We start from the raw sequence: 22,578 nt of genomic DNA, 5'->3' as shown, positions 1-22,578 counted from the left end.
TGGCACTTAAGGCCATGGTCTAATTGACAAGGTGGTGATCACTCAAAGGCTAGTCTCAATGACCTTGGAGGTCTTCTCCAACCTAAATCATTCTGTCATTCCTTGATTCAAAACAATTAATAGGGCATTATGTCAATATTCAATGTCATAGTTCCTCTCCCATTTCACTTGCTGTTCCACATAACTCCACTTTCCATTTCAGAAAGGGCTGGACACCTAACACATACCTCTTCTACTTCTGGGTATCAACAGGCAGCATAACTCTTTTCATCCTTCCTAAATCTAGTAACATCTCTTCCCCTCTCAGCTTCTTGGTCTGGACTTCCTGAAAGAAAATGGAGTCCCCAGTTCATCCAACAGGTACACTGTGCTCCACCTGCTCCCAGCTTTATCTTCAGTTTGGGTTTGAGTCTCCCTAATGCCCAAGACAAGAAGGAGAAATGGCTGTTCATACCCTCTCTGCCTCCAAAGAAATTACTGAGGCATTAAATTACAACACCTTTCAACCCCATAACAGATATCAGAACAAATGTATTAAGGCTTTGCTGGGAAAGGATATGAATGGGTTTTGTGAAGCAAACTGACAACAAGTTTACCCTGACCTGTTCCTCATCAAAATCTTGCTTTGAAATGTTTTTAAACACCAGATGCAGCTGGTGACCAAGGTTCAAATAACTGACATTACTAAGATGCAGCCAAGATTTCAACAAGCCTCATGGCGACACTTCTGGACAAAGATAAGGCTTTGTTGTAAGCATGAAAGCCTGGAACACCACTAATCATAGGAAACTAGGAAAATGTCACAACAAAAACCATTAGCAGTCTTGAATCCAGTGGAGAGGCAGGGAAAAGGAGTTAGCTCAAAGACTAGGGTGAATAATTGATCCTTAACTTTTAGAGTGAGCTATACAAGGAATCTGTAATGTAAGAGGATTACACCTTTGTTCTACAGACACCAAAATTAGTAGATAATTATTCTACCATGTTTTCTTCCACCAAAGGAGAACAACTATAATATTTCTTATAAGGGCTCTTCTTGAGCCTGCATGAAGACGACAGCTAACATTTCAAGAGTCTATTGTGTTTCTAAAAATTTTGACTTCTTTTAAACATCATTTTACAGGCTTTAATTTCAGATATGCACCTGGTCTTTGCCTAGGGGCAGAAATAAAAAGGATACAAGTCAAAACACAGAGACAGAAGCCTTCAGTATTTAGATAGGACAGCTAACAGCACAGTGAAGCTACACATGTTCACAATGTATTTGGATTACTAAATAAATAATAATTATTGTATTTGCTCTCATTTGAGTTCACTTGACTTTCAAAATTGCTCAGCAATGAGGAAACTGCATTTTAGCTTTCACTGACAATTGCATAAAACCAGAAATAACTAAAATAAAATATAAATCTGAATAAGTCAGACACATTTTTCCTTCCATGTTTTAAAAAAAATCTCCTCTGTCTCTTAAAAAAACCTCAGCTAACCAAAGAACCAACCCACTAAAAAAATTAAAACCAGAAAAAATCACCAGCCCAAAACCCAAACAGTTAAAGCTAATTTCCCCTCTGTTTTGCTGTCCTGGTGAGAAGGCAGTGAAGAAAAAAAAAAAAAAAAGAGCAAAGTTTATATAAAGCAGCACTAACCACAAATGTTAGAATCATTTTACTAATGAAAACATGATTTTCATATTTATATATATATCAAAACTATGCTGCAGTTTCAAAAAAATACATACAAACTATTATTAGACAGGATAATCACAGATTGAACTATATACTACTTGGTTTGACAATGATTATAGCATAAGAAAGGCAGGTTGATATCTGTTTAAATAGTTTTACTTAAAGCTAACCCTTTTATATCATTTCCTTGATTTCAAAATACTATAAAGAACAGGAACAGCTAAACATTTTTTTCATTAATGACTCATAAAACCCCTCAGAGTTAAAACCAAGAAAACTTTCCTAAATATATGCCGTAGAGACATAAATAAAATAAGTAGGATGAACTACAGCTAAGAATCTGTCTTATAATGTACAAGTAGTTTGGGATTGTAAACAGATGAAAGAGAAATAAAGCAAATGAAAAAGAAAAAGGAGGAAAAGAAAGCAAAAGAGCTGATAAAGTTTCTGGCTACAATACAGGAGACATATCATTACCATATGATCTAATGTGGGTGTCAGCCTGGATTGTGTTCATTGAGAGAAACATTTTTTAACTGTGCTATGGAATAGAAGCAGGAGGGTTTTCCACCAAGTGACAGTCACTGAGCTGAATTTACCCCCTCCTCCTTTCCACACCTGCAAAGCCTTCTGCCTGGGTTGAATATTTAGTTTAATTACATCTCAGCTTTGAGAGCTCCTGTTGCAAATCCCTGGATTAAAAGGTACGGTTTTTAGTAATTCTTCTGAACTATGCTGCACTAATAAAACTTCGGGCAAGTCTATGGCAAGAACTGTTTGAATTTCAAGAGAAGCAAGTTAAAAATCCTGCTAAATGTTTAGTAATGTTAAGTTTTCTATGCAGCACTTTTGTTTCTTGGAAACATGAGAATACATTCTCCAAGACTGTGCAGATTTCCTACTGTTTATTTGACTATTCTGTCTCTTGTTTTGATTTGTATAACCACTGCTATAGTCCTTTCTTTTTCTTTGCTGTAAACTTTTCCAGCAGTATATTCTCTGCAATCCAGTGTTTAGAATCGGTGATAAAGGGAGTGTAAAAAATGCATGTATGCTTACATTTCTGCTTTAAACTGCACTCTGTGATTTCTTTCTCATGTGTTTCTTCATATATATTTCAGACACTGATGAAATATAATTTTAATTTCAGAGAAAAAAAACGCACAGTAGTAAGTTATACGGGTTCTGTGTATGCCTTTGTAATGTTAGAAAGTGCTATGTTGCAAAAGTAAAAGCAAGGGAATCATGTTTAAAGAAGGTTCTTATGAATGAAATTGTAGAAAAGAAAATTCCTACAGTTGAAACTCCTGTTAACAGAGTTTTATTCTCTTTAAAACTTCCAGCTTCTGTGTTTGCATATCTAGACTTTATTGCACAAAATGGGCAAAACATAAAATGGAGGGGATTTTTTTGAAACTGGAAAATATTGTTTAGCTTGTCTTTGTGGAATTTTGAGAGATTTCTGACACTAGGTGAACTAATAATTTAACCTTACTATTAAGGTAAACTGACAAGAAGACCACCAATACAGTGGTGACGTGAACTGATGAAGCAAATTTTCAGTGGTATTTTAAAATGAAATGTAGCCAAGCCTATGGTATAGTTTCCTCTGCTTGTGGAAAAGTCTTCTTCATTGTAAACACATAATTAAAGGAATTTTAAACAGTTATGTCCTGCAGACATAAATATTGTGTCACAGAATTTTTTTATCCTCTACTTTTTTTTTTTTTGTAAGTAAAACATAAACATTTCTTGGTAGTACAGTTTTGTGTATATCTTTTCTTTTGTTTATGTTCAATTACACATGCAAACAATAGGAACAGATACATGTGTCTGCAGAATGAATGCATATATGACTGAAGATATCTCTTCCTATATTCTGATTAACACATAGCTTGTGTCTGCTGTTTTCTCTGTTGATTCCTCAGATTATATACTTAAATATCCTTTGTTGTCCTACAGTTTTCCTTTATAGCCACCTCTTTCTGATTTTATTATGGTACTTACAAAACAGGGACCAAAGGAAAGGCCTGAGATAAATGAAGTCATCAATATAAATGTGAATAAGAAACAAAGTGTGAAGACACTTCCAAAGTGCCTTTGCATTTTTTTTATTCTTTTTGTCTTTTCTGAGTGGTTATAATTAAACTCCAGGATAAGATCCTGGATTCTTGTGCATTCTTGGGATGGGTGGTACTTCAGCAGTGACCTTAAGAGGGAACATAGTAGTTTTAAATATTTTAAAATGTTTTAAAATTATATTAATACATATAAAGAGGCTGAGGAAGGTCTTTAAAAAGTCCTGGCTGCCACTGCCATTCAAGGATTAGCATGCAGCATTCCCAATGCTTATTGTTATTAATATACATTCTGAAAAATAATTTGTACTGGGGTAAGGTTTTATTGATCATTTTCACAAGGCAGCTTATTGTGATGAACGGTGATGATTTAGCAAATTTTTCTTGTCATTATCAATAAATTGCATTTTTATTTTGCAACAATTCACACATGATGATCACTATTTCAAAAACCACATTTTAGATTAAAACAGCTCACTGCCATGCAGTGAGAGCACTTTGCTGTGACATCCTGAGGTGTCCCTGTGCTCTGGTGGGGGTGTTGTTGGGAAAGGGACACAGCTGGGGAGCCAGGGCAGGGGGAGGGACAGGAGGATGATCTACAGGGACACAGCCTGCCCCTGCTACATGTCACGAGTTTACACAGCACTGGCTGACAGGACATACTAAAAACTCCCTAGCTGATGTTGGGGTCTGTGATCCCACTCAGCACATGCAGTAAGGTGTCTGTTCCAGGAACAGAAGTACTGTCATATCCCACTAAGAAAACAAATATGTCTCTTAAAGAGACAACATAAACAGTATCTTACTCCATGTGATTTATTTAATTTTGAAGTCTTTGGGATATCTGAAGATGTTAGATATATGTCTTCATGTCAGGTAGATCACAGGATTGTAAGCTATGATTTTAAGTCACCAGCATATTTTATTAGGTAACCTCATAATCTTAAGAAACAAACCTAAAGGTTTCTGGAGATCTGCATTGGCACCTGTAGGTAGAAATTCAAAAAGGAATTCATAAATTCATAAAGGAAAATGAACTCAGGCACAATATAAATTGTATCTAAATCCAGTGTCATGGCTTTTTTATGTATTTAGCTTTTTTCTTAACAGTAACCATTCCTTTTAGAGTACCTGGTTGTATTATGTTAGAAAGGCAGGCTTTAGTAAACTACTCTCACCTGATATAATCTGTTCATTCTTGTCATCTACTTGGTAGGTTCCATATGTCAAAGTAGAGAGGGAGACAGCCCTCCTCTTCTGCCTCTCCCAGTTTTTTTGTCCAACAATGAATATGGAGCTGAAAAATGCTCTACCACACCCCTAACTGTTAGATAACTTCTTCTAGAAAAAGAAATAATCCCAGCTAGCACCCAAACAAGGTGTTTCTAAGATATCAACCTGAAGAAGCAAGTGAACATTTTTGCTTTCATTACAAAGAGCAGCATCTGTATTTAGGATTATGCCACTGTTTTAGTAAAACAGTTCCTGTATAAATGACAAATTTGCCTTTGTGTCACTTGGCAATTTGAAGGCAGATTTCAAGTTAGTAAAGTGTGAACTTCATTATATAAAACACATAGTAAAAGAAAATAATATTAAGAAAATTAGCTGGTCTTTACAGCCTTGATATCAACCTGCAAATGGTTATGTAATTTCTCCTTAGTGCACAAGGAGACAGGTATCACAACCTAGAGTGTGTTGATATGCATCTAGGCCTAAGTCCTGAGAACATGTATTTAAGCAGCTTTTCTTTTTCATATCTATGGCAATACACACTTCACACAACTTGTGTAAAGTTGCTCCTGACAATGAAAGTCTGCAGAATGAAGCTCTGAAGTCCTGTTAGAAAGTGTGCACACAACACTACAAAATTTGGAAAGAAAGCCAAGAATATTCGATATAACCAGCACTGCATTTCATTTTGTTGTGCTGTTTGAACTAGGAAAGAAGTATAGTACATTTAAGTAAGTAAAGATCTTCTCACTCTCCACCCTGTCACTAAATCCTACTCTTTCTCAGTCAGTTTTACTAGGCTATAATTTAAAACATACAGAAAATCGACACTTCAAAATATTTCTCAAGACATGAAATTCTGAACTACAGTGAGTTTGGGAAGCTCAGGTTTATCCCTAGGGGTCAAACCCATTGCTACGAAATAAATGCTGATGAAATCAAATAGACTGTTATGTTGGCAGAAAACAGGCACATGGAAAATGTGGCTTATTGCTTTGACTTTTTTGCATCACTAAGTTGACAGTGCTGCCTGTTCCCAATAAATATTACTCTAGATATACAAGCAGATGTGTTTACAGTTGCCTTAAAATGGCTCTGCAAAAAATAAGAAAAAAGGCAGTTACCAGACTCCTATCACATAACTGTCCTATTTTTACAACACGGTTTTCTTTTATTGAAAGGAGCAGTTATGTAATTGGTGGATGAGCTGGACCTCCTTCAGGAGGAACTGTGCAGCTATGGGAAGCTTCTACTTTTGTTGTTAATGCGCTGCTTTGAATCCTAGGTTCTGCTGGGAGTCGATGAACTAAGCCATGAAGAGGCTGGCTCTGCTCTTTGTCCTGCTGCTGCCAGCGTGCCTGGCCAAGCCGTTCCACCAGCAGGGCCTCTTTGACTTTATGCTGGAGGATGAGGGCTCGGCCGACATGGCTCCCACGGATGATCCCGTCATATCCGGCTTTGGACCGGTGTGCCCCTTCCGCTGCCAGTGCCATCTTCGTGTGGTGCAGTGCTCTGACCTAGGTAAGCCAGGAGCACTTCAGAGCTCTGTACTTGCCTTCTAGCCGCGGGCCAGCAGCCCAGACCGCGAGGCTGCCACGCGTCGTCCCTCCGTAACTGGCTTTTCCCAAGGAAATATGCTGCAGTTCCAGTTAACCAGAATTTACCAAGTGGGCCACAAAGCCCTGGCCAGATGGGCATTTTTTGTCACTGTGGAGACTGCTTGATTATTATTTCTTTTTTTTAATGTATATTTTGAATGTCTACATTTCATTTGTTCTTTGAAATGCCACAGATTTCTCTTGCAGAGAAAATAACTTTTCAAAGTTATTCCTTCAGATGAATATTAAATAAAGGCAGTGAGGTCAGATGTGGGGATGGAAACATTTTTAAAGGTTCTAAATTGTGTAGTCCAAGGTCCAACACCTTTAATCATACTGTCTAGTACCTCAACATTGAAGTCATCCCATTTCCATATGAATACATGAGCATGAAATCACCAACTGAATCATATATCCTGGAACCAGCTCTTTGGAGTAAAGAGCTTGGCAACGCACCAAAATAATGAACACGTTATAGAATTCCTCATTAAATATATTTCTTAGACACTATGTAAGCTGAAACCATGAGAACATTTCTCACAAACTTTCCTTACTCCCTTATGTAAGGGAAGGACTTGTGTGCACAGTCAGAGTAGCAGGATGTGAAGCCATGTCTGCCATCACTGTATTTTTACTTTTCCATGCAGAAGTCTCAATTAATGAAGTTGACTTCAGTGAGATGGCTCTTAGTTTAAACCAGCATTATTCAATCTTAGTGACTGTACAGTGCAGAAAATCAGTTAGAGTTGCTCACAATGAAACAGACAAATAGCATCTCATGATTTTATAGAGCTTTTTCTTTAAGTCTTCTACCAGCTATTTACATGTATAGCTGGGTGTTTCCATTTTCTTATGTTATAACATTGGCTTTGATAACTACTTTAAGTCCACCAATTAGGATTTATGTCTCATTGTGGTGGGGGTTGTATAATAATAATAAACTTCAGCTACACCCCTAGAAACTTCTGTGAATTTATTAGAGTGAGCCACATAATTACGCAACAGATATGTTTGGCAAAGACCCAGTGAACAGTGCAAGCCAAGTTGCACAAAGCAGTGTGGGCTAACCTAGCCATGCATTCATAAAGCTTCCACAGTATTGTCCCTCTTGAAGAATATTTTCCTTTTTTTTACCATTTAGCTGCCAGAGAGAGCAAACATGGAGTGGGGAGGAGGTTCCCCACATGCCATGAAAGTCTTAGGTTTTATTGTTGTCACACTTAGTAATGCTGATGGAATTTAAGCTATTTTGAGAACTTATTCTCAGTCAGTCTGCTTCTATTCTGCAGAATATAATGAGCTTTCACTTGGTAAAAATGTAGAGACATTCACACAGGGACCCTTTGCTCCTGTACTTGCTCCTGTGGCCATGAACTTCACACACATGAGGTTTACAGTCCATTGTGTAAGATACTTCTGGGTTAGTAGAGTCCCATACTGACAAGGAGACTCAGAAATTAAGGTCAGTGTTGCCCAGATAATTTCAAGTGGGGTGAGTGAAAAGAAAGAGGTATGTTTTGAGCTTTCTTTAAACCCACATGCTGCATATCATGGAGCGAAAGGGTCATGCTTCTGGATCAGCTGGGCTGATAATATCCAGCTCTTGGGTACAAAGGAAAAGAGATCTCCCTGGGCTAAAAATATGCAGCCATGAAAAATAAATAAATAATATTTCCCTGGCAGAGCTCAAGGAAGTAGTTATTAACCAGTGCCAACCCTGGCATTAAGTTTCACCCATCTTTGTCGCATGTGACAGCCCTGAATGGGACATGGCTCAGCTGTGAGGCTACGAAGACACAGGTCTGCTGGGTGCCCTGCAAGCTGGGACAGGAGAGCTGTGTGCCACCTGCTCACGGGAAAACCTGCCCTCTACTCCTCTGAATTCACTTCTGTGTGACAGACACAGACAAAGTCATATCTACCTATTGACTTGAGAAAAGGCAGCTGCTGGCCCTTTGCAAACTGTGGAGGTGACCTCGCGTGCTCCTGAGATGTGGGATGAAGGGTGCTCATGTTTCAGGGATCAGGAGGGCAATTTGCACATGGAAGGCATGAAACTAGCAGTGACAGCTCTGCCTCCCCATTAACCTGTGCTCCTGGCCTGCCTCTCTCTTCAGCTCTGGGCATTTCCAACCCAACCAAATTAGCTACATCTGTCCTCCAAAATTATCATATTTAGTCATCTAGTCCCATGGGTACTAGTTAAAGAAGAATTTCGGGCAATAACAAGGGTCCTCACAAGGACATATTAAGAGCTTCCTAAATAAATTCTCACAAAGGAAAGTTGAAACCTGAGTCAGGATCCTTTCCCCTACGCACTCTCTGGCATGGAAGGAGTGTTTACAGCCAGGAGCCCATGCATCCAGGGGACAAGCCAGAGCAAGGCAGCTGGAGGACCCTAACATGGGCAACATATAGAGAGGTGTCTTCTTCTTCAGCCTGTTTCTTTTGTGCTTAAGTGGGCATTTGCTATTTGTAGATTCTCACTTCTTAAAGAAAAAAACAACCATCTGACAAAAAAAAACCATCTGACACAGGGTTATGTGAATAAACCACAGCAAACTATTGGATCCAGAGTCCAGAGATCAGGTTTTCCCCTTTTCTCATGAGCACTGGATGGGAATAAAAAAAAAAATAAAATCCAAGTTCAATAAAAACAGTGAAAAAAAATGCCCAGTAGTCCAATTACACTCTTGTCAGCTGAATTTTTACATTCCTATAGTCTTAAACTTCAGTTACATCTTCTTAAGCACACACCTACAAATTAATTTATTTTGCCTCCCAGCCAAGAGCTGAGTTGGCAAGAAAGAGAATGCTGCCTTCTCACATCCTGAAAATGAATTCTCTCTAAGTTTTGATTACTGATGGATCAAAAGCAGAACTCCATGTGCCTACATTTCATGAGATGCATTACCTTTGTGAGAAGGCTCAAGGATCTCATCAAGGAAGGCCACTGGGCTATCTTTATAAAAGTGCTGCCTTTTAAGAATCTGCCTCCCATTGTTAAAAGGGAGCCATAGGTTCACTTTTTGAGCATGCTTCAGTATGAGGCACTGCTATGCTATATCCAGGCTTTCCATAGAAATCACAAACATTTTCCTTATTAGAGCACTGTACAGGTGGCAAGCAACTGATGTAGCTGCCCAGAGACCACTTTCCCTGTTTTAAAGTAATGTGTACAGGGAAGATGTGCAGTCAGCTGGCCAGGCAAACACGCCTCTCAAAACCTCTAGCAAGGATTAACAGTTCCATTTAAAGCCTCATCCTCCCAAAGGGAGTCTCAAGCAAAGTTCATCCCAGAGCGCCCTGGTAGGCAGGAGGATGTATGTGTGATTACTCATCCCTGCAGCAGATGCAGAATACTTCGTAATCACACTCAGACGTGGTGGTCAGAGATTTATTTCACCTTCAGATGAGTCTGGCAGCCCCTTCTAAATGAGCAGTATCTCTATACAGGATGCAATGAGATTGTCCTCCTTGGAGACCTTACAGGGCATAGTGAGGGTCTCTCCATCTCTCTTTCTGGGAATATCCCTGGAGGCTTTCTGCTTTACAGAAGGTGTGCGAGAGAGAGATGTCAGCAAACAAATTTCAAAAATATTACAGTTAAAATTCAAATTTTGCTCACAGCTCAGAAATGCACGGTTTCTCCAGCTTATACAAAGAAGAGTATGTTAAAGCACAGCATGGATGTTGCAGGGTGTGTTTGAAAAGTGCTTTGAGATCAGAAGATGGAAAGCTCACAGATATGTGAAGTATTATCACTGGAATCTGGTAATATGAAGCAGTTTATCTGAACAAATAGAGTGTCTTAATATATCAATTATGGCTCTTCAACACTTGAACCATTGTAACATGGCAATTTATATGCTGGAAAAAGATAATTTATCTCACTGTATGAAATCTTCCAGAAATATCTGAATACCCATTTTCTGATTTTGACTCCATGTGAGAACCTCATTTTTCGCTACAAAGGAAATATACCTTGGTTTGAAACATAATCTTTAAAACTAAATGTTCATCTCAAAATCTTATAGGTTAGTAAGCACATAATAAAAGAAAGCATGTATCCTTAAATGGCCAGACATTAACAAATATAATTTTTAATTTATTTTTTTTTTGTGTGAATTTACATTGTTACTGGTGGGCCTTTAGGACAAGATTTTTATGCTTTTTTTTTTGTTTTTTTTTTTTTTCTCTTCTTACAATAAAGATTAAAGTTTTACTCCTTTTGTGCTTCATTGAAGCTGATACTCTCATGAAATCTGCTGGCTTCATAGAACTGGATCATTTACCAAAATTATTATCATTAAAAAAGAAGCCATGAAATCTGGGAAAGTATTCTGTCACTTATACTGAGAACAGCATCTACATCACAGGACACTGGCCTTAAAACTGACATTCTTCAGCCCAACATAACTTGGGCTGCCAGCAAGCACAAGCCATTGGGCATTCCACATGCTGGCTGGGTGAATTGGAATACTCTTAACGTGTTGGAGGTCAGACTGGAGCATCTATACAAGTTGTCACAGGATGTTAAGATTCTAAGAGTGGTCAGCTTTCCTTTCACAGACATGGGGGGAGTTAGGCTGCCCATGCAGGGTTCATCCTGTCTAAGGTGGATGTCAGTGATGGAGAGGATACATCACTCCTGGAGAACCAAACTCTGACCACTGCTGGTTATACAACTTACTTTCAGATTCATGAAATTGTGCGTTAAGATTGGCAAGGAAAAATAAATCCATGTTGCCATCTTTGCTGTGTGATAAATTTGGCATGGGTATATTCTTTTGGGGATGCCCTGGAAGTTAAAAAACATGAATTAAAGCCCTGTGCCCAGTACATTCTGAAAAATTATTTAATCAAGAACTAAATAATAAAAAAATTCTCAAGAAAAAAATATTGGCCTGGATGTAGACTACTTTATATTAACAAAAAAACATTATATTTTGCCAGTATAAGGCAGTAAAAAGGCAAGCCTTTTGCATCACCACCTGAATTAATGATGTTCCAGTTTCAGCTGATAAACATGAACCTAGATGAAAATGAATCCACTCTAAGTCCATCCCTCCCTTATTTACTGTTTACTCCAAGGTAACAGTGACCAGCTATATATGTTTTCTTTTTTTTTGCCTTAGTTTTTTAGATTTGTTTGCTTGCTTTGGACTTGGAAATGCCATTTATGAAAGCCTAGTGGCAGGAATAGAAATGCTGACTGCCAGGTCTAAGTGATACAAGAAGTGACTGTTTTCTGGTTGCTCTGTCACAGTGGTTCATTTCTAAAATTTCCCAATGCACTGATAAATAGCTGATAGATAGCTAGCAAAATGTGAGTAAATTATAAGTGATTATAGGTTATTACAGTGTTTAAAACATGCTAAATAGTCACTCCCTATTTGACCTAGTGTTATGGACTAGCAGGTGTGTTATGTTCTTAGCACCTTTGTATGGAGTGTTACTTGGTAAGACATAACTATTTTAAAAATACTTGTGTTTTCACAACAAAAAGCCTCTGATATTTAATTGTGGAGGGTTCCCAGCCAAGAAAGAGATAGAGTCCAAAAGCTCATTCCCAGTGCTCACTGAGAGCCCATAGCAACAGGGAGGAGATCTAAAAATTTGGGTCCTGTCTGAAGTCACCAATGATAACAGCAAGACACTTCTGGTACTAGCACCCAGCTCTCCAGAAAAACTCTGTTCACACAGTCCAGTTCTCATGGTATTTTGTAAATCTAGTTTTAAGTAGATTTTCAAAACACCAGTTTCAAACCCAGATTGGAGGGTCCCAGCCTTATCAAATTTGCACTCAGTGGTCTATATTTTCCTTTACACATGCACTGAATCTTTCATTAAAAGGAAGTGGTCCAAAAGAAGATAATCAGGTTACAGAAAAATAAAGTATTTTTTTCTGAATATACAAGTTCAAATCAAAAACTGTGTTCTTCAAAATATATTTTCATTTTTAAAAATTTATTTATCTTATTTTCCATGTCTGCCCTGACAAAAAAAATATTGTCAAATGCTGGAATTACATGTCTCTTTGTCTGTATTGTATTTAAAATGCTTACATAGAGCACTGTGGTCCTTTACACTATGAAAGAAAAGTAGATAATCATAGAATCACAAAATATTCTGAGTTGGAAGGGACTCATCAGGATCATCAAAGTCCAGCTCCTGGCCCTGCACAGAACAGCTCCAACATTCACAACATGTGCCATGAGAGTGTTGCCAAATTATTCTTGAACCCTCTCAGGTTTGGTGCTGTGCTTCCCTGGGGAGCTTCTTCCAGTGCCCAAACACCTTCAGTGTCAAGAACTTTTTTGTAAAATCCAACCTCAACCTCCCCTGACACAAGTTCAGGCCATTCCCTCGGGTCCTGTCACTGGTCACCAGAGAGCAGAGATCAGTGCCTGCCCCTCCTCTGCCCCTCTCGAGGAAGTTGTCAATTGCCATCAGGTCTCCCCTCGGTCTCCTCCAAGTTGAACAAAATAATAGAACTTGCTGATGGGCTTCTCTGCAAAGACAGATGTGGAAAAAATAAACACAGACACACAGGGACCTCAAGACCAAGAACCATGCCTGCATAGGCTTTTTTTTGGGGGGAGGGAAAAAAAAAAAAAAAGATTTGATTTATGTTGTAGTTTTCAACTTATGGAGCCAATTATGAGATTCAAACAGCTCTCTACAAATGACTATGATTTTAGTAAGGTTGTACTTGCTATATAAGAAACACTACTGCAGTAGGCAGTCAATAGAAAATGAAAAAGAGGAAAATTTATATTTAAAAAATTTATGTACTCTCTGCATGTATACTTATATGAGGAGGCATCTGGGAGAGCATCCCATACCATCTTTGTTTTCTTACCTGGGACCTACTTGAAGCCTTTTTAGTTTCTACAAAAATCTGTTAAGGAGACAGTGCTTACAGTTTTAATTTTTTAAGAAATGGAATGTAATGATTATATTTTAAAAACAACAGCAAAAGCAAGAAACCACTTCTGCCCACCTGATGGCAACTTTAAGGACTTAAAGGCAAAAAAAAAAAACAAATGGAGAAATTATTTATAGAAATGTCACAGCTTTTAAAACACATGCAGTTTGGTCCTGTAATACAAAATTGGCATGTGCAGTAATGTCCCAGAACAAGTTTCTGCTTGCATCTCCTCTACCACCTAAAATGTGAAAGCCTAGAATTATTTCAGGTTTTTTTGCTAGAGTACATGTTTTCCTTTCTACTGCTCCAGAGTGGACCTCAGAAACTAAAGAGTTTCTCAATGAATTCATATTTTAGGGCAACATGGAAGAAAAGTGTCTGTAGTGGTGCAATAATCGAACTCATTGCTGAGTATCTCTACCTAGGAGTAATAGGAGCAAAGGCAAAGAATTTATTTAAAATCTTAAAGTTTTCAGGATTAGGGGAAAAAAAATTACTTTCTCTTCTTTATTATTTTACTCTGTGGCAAAGAGTTTACATCTTCTGGGCTGGAGATGACTGTTAGAGTTACAGAAGACCTGGGGGACCTCTATCACTAAATGTCTGACAAAATAAAAATTACAAAGAAAATATGTCTAAGAGTTACAAGGGTATATCTAACATCCTGTAGCAGAAAGAAGGAACAAGCAGGTCTGTAGATTTCCCAATTAAGTCAGAAAATTCTCTTCCAAAATTTATTTAATTGTTATTCACTGTATCCAGACATGACCACAGCAGCTTCTTCCATTTTATGTTTTTGTGAGAGTAGGTTGACAACAAGTCTAAAACATTTATGAAAAATGGCAGTGTTATGTTTAGAAGTACCTGAAATAACCAGGAACATATCTCTGTCCTCAGGTTATAAACTAGGGCTGTGTAATGACCTTGTGGTCAGAACAGGAAGGGGTAAGTTTACTTGAAACCAGAGAAGACCTCCCCCAAATGATTCTTTATGTCATTATGTTAGAGCCAATTCTGGTAAATCCCAAAGTAAAAATTGAGAGATCTATCCTCAAATTGTCATCTGCTGCCTGTTGCTAACTTGAGCTGCAGCTGAAGTAAACATCAAATTACATTACTCCAAAGGGTCATTCAAAACATAATTTGTTAGATAATGCTCACTTTTCTGAGTTACTGAAATGCTCTCTTATGACAAGTGAAGGAATAAATGTTTCAACTTACTGTGTGAGTACTCACAGATAGTACATCTGCATTGCATCCACTTTGAGTAAAGCCATTATACACATGGTGCTGGCAGATTGCATCAATCACACGGGTCACTTGCTGCTCTCTGATGGGATGTTTTATGTCTGCAACCATGGTAGTGGGAAATGTAAAGCTGATGATTCTAGGAGTTAACTAGACAACTCATAATACTTGATTTTTATTTCACTTAGTGTCTTAATCTCTGAAGTCAAAAGATTATGTCAAAATATTTTTATGCCAATTTAAGATGCTAGTGTTCTTCAGAAGGCTCATTCATTTGAGATCATTGTCATTAAAAGACAGAAGGAGAAGCTGCTTGAATTTTAGCTTCAAAAATATATCATTACTCTTAGGTATTAACTTTTGGAGCCAGGAGACTAACTCTGTCTTTACCAAAAATGTGACTAGCACTGAAAAATAATTCATAACAGCTGTGGCTTGCAATATCCGTTATGCTTTGAAATATGTGCTCACTACTCAGAGTGGGTGGAGGTGGAAAAGAGCAGATAAAGCCATGCATTCACTTTTATACCTTTACTAGGGCTTTTGTAATTATTAGCATTGTCACAATGGAGAGTTATGCATTTGATCACAATGTGTGTGAATTCATTTCTATTTTTCTGCTTTCCGTACTCTGTTCTGGGAAGCAATGTTATAAATGGGGAAAAAACACCCCAGTATAGTAATAGGTCAGTAGGTCTACCCTTGTGAGGGGCCACCTCAGCAGGGAATGGAGTTTGTTTTCTTGTTCTTTCCTATGGGAAGGGTCAGACATATACAAAAACAATAATCTGTGATAAAAATAAGCCCAAAATGGACCTTACGAGACTTTCAGACTACAGAACAGGAAAAAGGTCTAAAAAATGGCTGTGAATCACCTTCAAGAACATATATTTTAAGAATCTTATGCATTCCATAATGGTTTTTTATATCTGTTAGAAAAGAAATATTACTGCTGATTTCATAGCAAGAGAGGAGAAAGTAGAGAAGAAACTTTTAGTTTGAAAGTGGGAGAGAGAATGAGGCCATGGATAATTGTGTGTAGAAGAAGACAATTGTTATTTTGTGGATGCAAATAATGAAATTACTCCTATTTTCAAATCCCACACAATAGAGAACAAATTTCCAGTAAATAGTATAGCACATAGCCTGGGAAAGTATCAGTAAACTTTTCTAAGTCAAAGCACTCAAAGCAGTTCCTTGCCATCCTTCCAGAAAGCAGTCCCTGGATCCAGTTACTTTTCCATGACTAAGTGTCCTGACCCTGTAAACTTGCCTTTTGCCTCATTTGCCCCAGAGTCCACTCAGGGCATTGCTAAGGTCATCCACCCCTGGGAGGATTGCTGCCCGTCAGTGGGATGCAGCAGAGCTGGGCTTGGAGCAAGGAGAGCTCAGCAGTGCGCAGAGCCAGCCCAGGCAGCTGCTGGAGAGGCTCCACTGGGAGCGCAGCCACCGGTGATCGCGGCTGGGAATTACATGGGAGCTCCGTCCAAATTCCTCAGCTGGCGGCAGCCGCTTGCGGAAACTGAAAGAGTCTTCAAGCGAGCCCCATTTTATGGCCCCTGTGATAATAATCGTAAGTGTTGCAATGTAGTAACACATGTATCTGAGCTACAGCTCTCGGATGTCTCTCTGCCTTTTGGCCCAGGCTCTCCAGCTGGGGAAGCAAAGGTTTATTCAGAGGAATAGGCCCCATACCGGCTGCTTGTAAAATGGAGGGGGGAAAAAAACTCCCATAGTACGCTAAAAACACCCCAAAAAATCAAAACTCAAAATTGTAAAATCACTGTTTATCACTGTCGCTGTTCACATATTTGTTATTTAGACTTTGTAGTCTCAGTGTGGGAAAAATGCGATTCTCAGGAAAGCATCCTCATCTCTGGGCTGCAGATTCAGATTTCTACTTGCTTAGTCTCCCTTGCTGGCCCCATAAATCTTGCATTCCTTTTCTGCATAATCGTATGGCTCCAGCAGGAACGTGGCTCCATGCCAAGATGCAGCCTAGCTTGTGGCTCTTCACTGCAGAGAAGCTGGAGCAGTGGACTGAAACCTCTGCATAGCCAGGAGGCTTCAAAATTCTCCCTTCTCTTTTGCGGGTTAAACCATCCCATGGACACTTGATCACAGCTCCTGTAGCTGAGCAGGTTATTCCCTCAGCTGCAGAAATAATAAAGTCTGCTGTGTACACCAAAACCCATAACATCCTCACACTATTCCCAAATTCTTGCTACATCTCCCACACCTGTTTGGCTGGCTAAAGAGCATCATGTGCTAGCTGGGATGGTGCAGTGCTACACAGGAGATGGCTAGCCACTGATTGACTCTCTCAGGGACCAGAGGAGGGATGAATTATACCAGTCTTGGCCTTTCTCTGCCTAATTTCTGTTCTCATAAAATCTCCAGACCCATCAGCCTTCTGTCTTCTCTGGGAGTGAGGCAATCACAGCCAAACAGACAGACACTGGCATTTGATTCAGAAATTATAGTAATTTGATTCAGAAATTATAGTAAAATGCAACACCCCACAAGGATGAGAGCCCACAGAGATAAGCTTAATTTCTGCAAAGTTACCCTCTCCAGCCTCCCACTAAGCAGGGGTTCCTGGTCCACGTAACATCTCCCCTCCAAAGGTGGTTGTGGACAAGCCTTTCTTGTGTGAGAGTGAAATTGGTTAACAATCCAGTTATTCTGGTTTTTATTGAATACATTTTGATGGTGTATGTTATCTCAAAAATCTGTTGCATAGCAAGGAAGTGTAGAAAAGTTAGGAAAATTTTTTTATTCTGTCACGAATCTAAAATCTATTTTTATACTAAAAAAGGGATATATTTGAACTTACACATTTTTTTTGCCATTTTGTAGTTCTATGGTTAATCTTGTTCTTCATGTGTGTTAAAGTGCATACCATTTTACACACATAAGTGTATACTGGTGGGAATAATTGTTTGCTCCAGGTTGATAATGTGGAACAGTAGGAAATTTCCACTTATAAAAAAATCATCAGGGATATTTGAGATCTAAGCTGGACTACAGGAACTGATGGCCATTAAGCTTCTATGAGGAAGCAATGACTTCTCCCAAAGAAATATTTTAGTGCAAATCAAAAGGGTGTTTTGACTAAGAAACATGAACTGGTTAATTGAATCTCTTTTATTTCCAGAATATTTAAGCTCAATCTCAGTGTAAACAAGAATTTTGTAAGGGTGGAGCTATACCATTTCTTCTTATTTGTGAATAAATTTATTTTTAAAAAAAAATAAATTACCAACTTTAATAATAATTGACTTCATTTTATTCAAAGTTTAAGAAATATGTATTTTCAATTTAACATGCCATGGGAAAGGCAGAATAATCTAAATTTTTAATCAGTTAGAAGTCAATCTTAGGAACTAGATGCCTGAAATACTTCCGGGGAGCTGAATACCAAACTGTGTAGCACTGATTATTCACATAAAAACTCAGACTGCCATGAGAGATTTCCATATAGCTTTCTCAAGAAACAAATTTTAATGTGTAAAAATGTATAAATGTATAAAATGTATAAAAACATCACAGTCAAGAGCTGAAATATCTGTGTATACTGTCCTTTAAATGATTGAGAGGAGACTCAGTTGTTATTTTCTGACACCAGTTTCCCTTTTGGTTGACATTACATAAATTTCACCAGTAGTCATTTGTAGGTGGATGTGTGATCACATCGTACAACATGGTTTCAGAAGGACATGGGCATCACTCGAGTTCCTCAGAAATTAGTAGTAAGGACAACCCACAATTCCCCTCTAAACTTCTGTCCCCCAGACAGAAGAACCAAAAAAATCCCTCTGGGGCATGATAATTCTATCCCAGGAGTCATTCCAGCTTCCAGTGGCATTAGAATTTTCCTCTACTAGAGAGCTTTAGATGATGTAGGTTTCACCTGGAAATATTCAATTGGATATATTAAATAGCTTTCACTGATAATGCAAGGTGCACCCTGTACTCCTCTACTCTTTGCTCTTCAAAACCCACCCAATTCAAGGAAAAAAAATTGAATATAATGTCTATAACTTGTTTTGAAAATGTTTTTAAAAACAGCTTCAGGAAATGCATTACAATATATGTGGGATAGGTAACAAAAAAGTTCAACTCTTCAAGTGATGGCAATTATACTCTGCATGCAGAGCTAATTATTGTGTGGTACATCCCTCTAGTTTTCAGTACAACAGAGGAAGATAATGCTATAAATAATTTTCAGAAGTGGATTTCTGATTATTAAATTAGTCTTGTTTTTATAATATGAAACATCGAAAGCCTAACTTTAATGTTCTGAGAAATTATCAGTTCTACCATATTCATGGATAACACTTAAGCTTTTAGAAACTGAAAAGTACAGCTGGAAGTTGTGTTTGAAGTTTAGTCTCTGGCAAATTATCCCTTCGGTGGCAAGCCAAGAGTTCCCCAAGTGCTCTTACGAGGTGTGTTCCAAGGGCATCACATGGAGCATAAGGGCATCACATAAAGCATGGCTGCATAGCTCTTGCACCCTATTTTCTGCCATAACACTTATTAGAGGCACCAGCCTACTCAAAAATGTGCTGACAACCAGAACATGCTAATGCTACTTTGAATATAAGTAATTAAACCCTTGGGGTTTTTGATTCACATGTGAAGGACGCTGGAGAAGTTGCTAGCCTGTAGGAAGTTATAACAAAATTATGGTCATGAAAAAGTAGGGTTTTTTGGGAAAGAATTTTTAGTTGCTGACATCAATCCTGTTCAGTGAAGGAAGAAAGTGGCCAAAGACAACCAACATACAAATTATACAGTATCACATTCTTATATATTTGGAACTTTAGCACTACACTTTTGGAGGTAATGAGGGTTTTGCAACTGTTGAAGCAAAAACAAAGTCCATGCCTAAATGAGGAAAAGTTAAATAACTTTCATATTTAGTAATATCAATAATCTTAATATCTATTAGATATTTGTGCACTGAATATCAGTAAGGTAAACAGGATGAAATGTGAGTTTTGGCTGCTGTCAGTTTATGAACCTTTTATTAATTCATCCCAGGCCATACGATTCTACTTTTTTAAAACTTTTGAATTCTGGTGTAATTAAAACTCAGACAGGTGAATTTTTATTGCACTCAGTTTTAATAAAAATCTGATGCAAATATTTTAATGTTTTTTATCTAACCACACTTTTATTTTACATATACACACATATATTGTAAAGAAAGGATTGAAAGAGAAAGATTCTTGCTACACATAGGATTTTGACAGAGAAACCTACATTCTCTGTGTGAAAACACTTTTTTGATGATGGCTAAGTATCACAGAATCACAGAATTGTTGAATTTGGACATCAGCTCTTGAGACCATCTAGGCCACTACCCTGCTTAGGAGGTTGCTTGGGTTTGTATCCAGACAAATTTGGAGTATCTCCAAGGATGGAATCTCCCCAGCAGTGGTGGGAAAAGCATCTTGTCTCTGGGAAGTATATCTCACTCTGCTTACAATGCATGGGATTGATACATAGGTCTAAAGAGAGAATTTTTTATAGGTATAAATCTGTCCCCTGAGAAGAATATCATGCAGTCCACCATCATTCTAGGGGGACACTGGAAATACTTGCAGAGAGATCTTTCCCAGAAGAGTTCAAATATAGCTTCAGGAATACAAGTTAAAACTTTTACTGGTAAAAAGATAATTTTACCCAGAGACATCCACTTCTGATACATGCCCATACAGAGACTTTATTAGTGTCTAGAAATATTTTCCTACCTACAATTCATTTAGCATTTCACATTCTGTTAAAAAAAAAAAAAAATTAAAAAAAGGCTAGTTAGGAAAGAACATTTTAATTTTGTGGTAAATCAGAATGACTATAAAAGATTTGTTTTACTCCAAGTCACAGTATGAAAGGAAAGCTGGGTAAAGCGAGTGTTATTTAACACTAAATAATTTCATTTCCATTACTTCATCAGACTTACATATCAGCTATTCAGAAAATAGTCCCAAAGAGAGTCTTTAATTTAAACTGTCTGATGTTCTTTTGGCAGTTGTAGTGAAACCAAGAGATTTGTTCTCCAGAAAACTTGGACATAGTTTCAGTTCAAAGAAAAGGGGGGAGGTGGATTGGTAGTTTGGGGTTTTTTTAAGGTGGACTTTACTGCAATTTACTCAGTTACTGTCAAACAAACTGTATTTTTTTCTGGAAATGATTATAATTAACTATCATACTTCTTTCAAAAAGCCTTTAAAAAGAAGGAAAGGTTCTCTGTACACAAAAGCTGTGACAGTGAAACACAGTGAAAATAATAAATATCATACCTCTTTCCAAAAGGATTTTTTATTCATACAATTCAGTGGAATTAAACATCTTAGAAATTATTTTCCCAAACTAAATCCTTTGCTTCAAGCTATACCTCAGATATTTTTCTCAGAAAAGGCATAATGGAAATGTGAATAAATAAATGTTGGTTCAGCTTAGCAAAATAAAACACTCTCTGACTGGCTGGAGACAGAAACACTTTCAAATAAGTCTTCATAATCTGCTTCAGGAAATTAGTTCTGGAAATGGTGTTTACTGAAAGAAAAATGCTACTAAGAATGGCACAGTCTCTTATTTAAAATTTCTTTCAAAGTTAATTGTTTTTTTCACTGTCACTAGGTCTGGAAAAGGTGCCAAAAGACCTTCCCCCGGACACAACCCTGTTGGACTTACAGAACAACAAAATCACTGAAATTAAAGAAGGAGATTTCAAGAACCTGAAGAACCTTCATGTAAGTGTATAAATGAACAGGTATTTGCCAACAAAAATGGGGAGAAAATGTAGTTTTGGCCTGGTAATGCATTTTTTAAGGAAAATTGATTAAATAATTTGTGATCTTCCTCCATCAGCCCAGCCTATTTCTTTCTATCCCCATTTCTCTCCTGCAAGCTTTCTTGTCAAGCTACAGAAGTTTCTCACCCCTTTTCAGCTCTTCATACCTGTCTCCTGTCCCCTGATCTCAATCATAACTTCTCTCACATATTTATTTATGTTCTCAGTCTCTTTGGCACAGTTACTTGGTTATTTCCATCTCCTGCCACCTCACTCACTTCTTACTGTATTCCTTCCCCTCCTACCTCTGAGCTCACAGAGATTTTTATGTGTCATGTTTTTCAGCAGATATTCTGTACTAATTTTTATTCAAGAATCTTTCCAAATTACCCTTCTGCCCCCTGCACTACAGTGGAATCGTGGTTTTGCAATAAATTTCTCCTAGCAAAGCTCCATCCTCATCCTTCTTTACCTGCCAGTCTCTTCTAACAGTTCTGTCTGCTTTCCTCTTTGCTGAAATATTTTCCTTCCTGGTTTCTGTGACTATTTTTTTTTCTGGCTCACCTCTTCTTTTCCAAGTTTCCATCAGACAGCTACCTTCCTCTGTTTCTAATTTTTTTTGCTCTGCCTGAAGCCCTCCTCTCTGCCTATAGTTTTTATCAACATTTTAAAATGCATACCTCATACTTTTGCCTAAATTTTGTTGAAATATTTTTCTTTATGGAGCAGAAAAAGGCTATGCTCTCTCTTTGAAAGTAAAATTCTAATTCAGGCATATGCCTGAAAATATTATTTTTCTAGTCTTTCAACAACTCATTTTATTCTATGTATTCCTCCTTTAGATCCTTTATTATTATAAACAATGTGTTATTTGGCTTTTCTTGCCTGTCTCTTTGCTGCCTATTCTATTCTATTCTATTCTATTCTATTCTATTCTATTCTATTCTATTCTATTCTATTCTATTCTATTCTATTCTATTCTATTCTATTCTAT

General features: G+C 37.7%; 1 protein-coding gene across 1 annotated transcript in view; it reads left to right on the top strand.

The window, feature by feature from the left end:
• The first annotated feature begins 2,176 nt into the window (after positions 1-2,176).
• The window catches only part of DCN (decorin), a 38,072-nt gene continuing 17,670 nt past the window's right edge, over positions 2,177-22,578 (top strand). Inside the window, exons 1-3 of the mRNA XM_015629364.3 lie at positions 2,177-2,389; positions 6,285-6,520; positions 21,431-21,543. Coding sequence (XP_015484850.1) covers positions 6,313-6,520; positions 21,431-21,543 — 321 coding nt within the window. The 5' untranslated portion in view covers positions 2,177-2,389; positions 6,285-6,312. The remainder of the gene's footprint in view (positions 2,390-6,284; positions 6,521-21,430; positions 21,544-22,578) is intronic.

The sequence above is a fragment of the Parus major genome, chromosome 1A (genome assembly GCF_001522545.3).
Source record: "Parus major isolate Abel chromosome 1A, Parus_major1.1, whole genome shotgun sequence".
NCBI classification, from domain to species: Eukaryota; Metazoa; Chordata; class Aves; order Passeriformes; family Paridae; genus Parus; species Parus major.
Note: the sequence above shows the minus strand (reverse complement) of the source record. Positions and strands in the feature narration are given on the sequence as shown.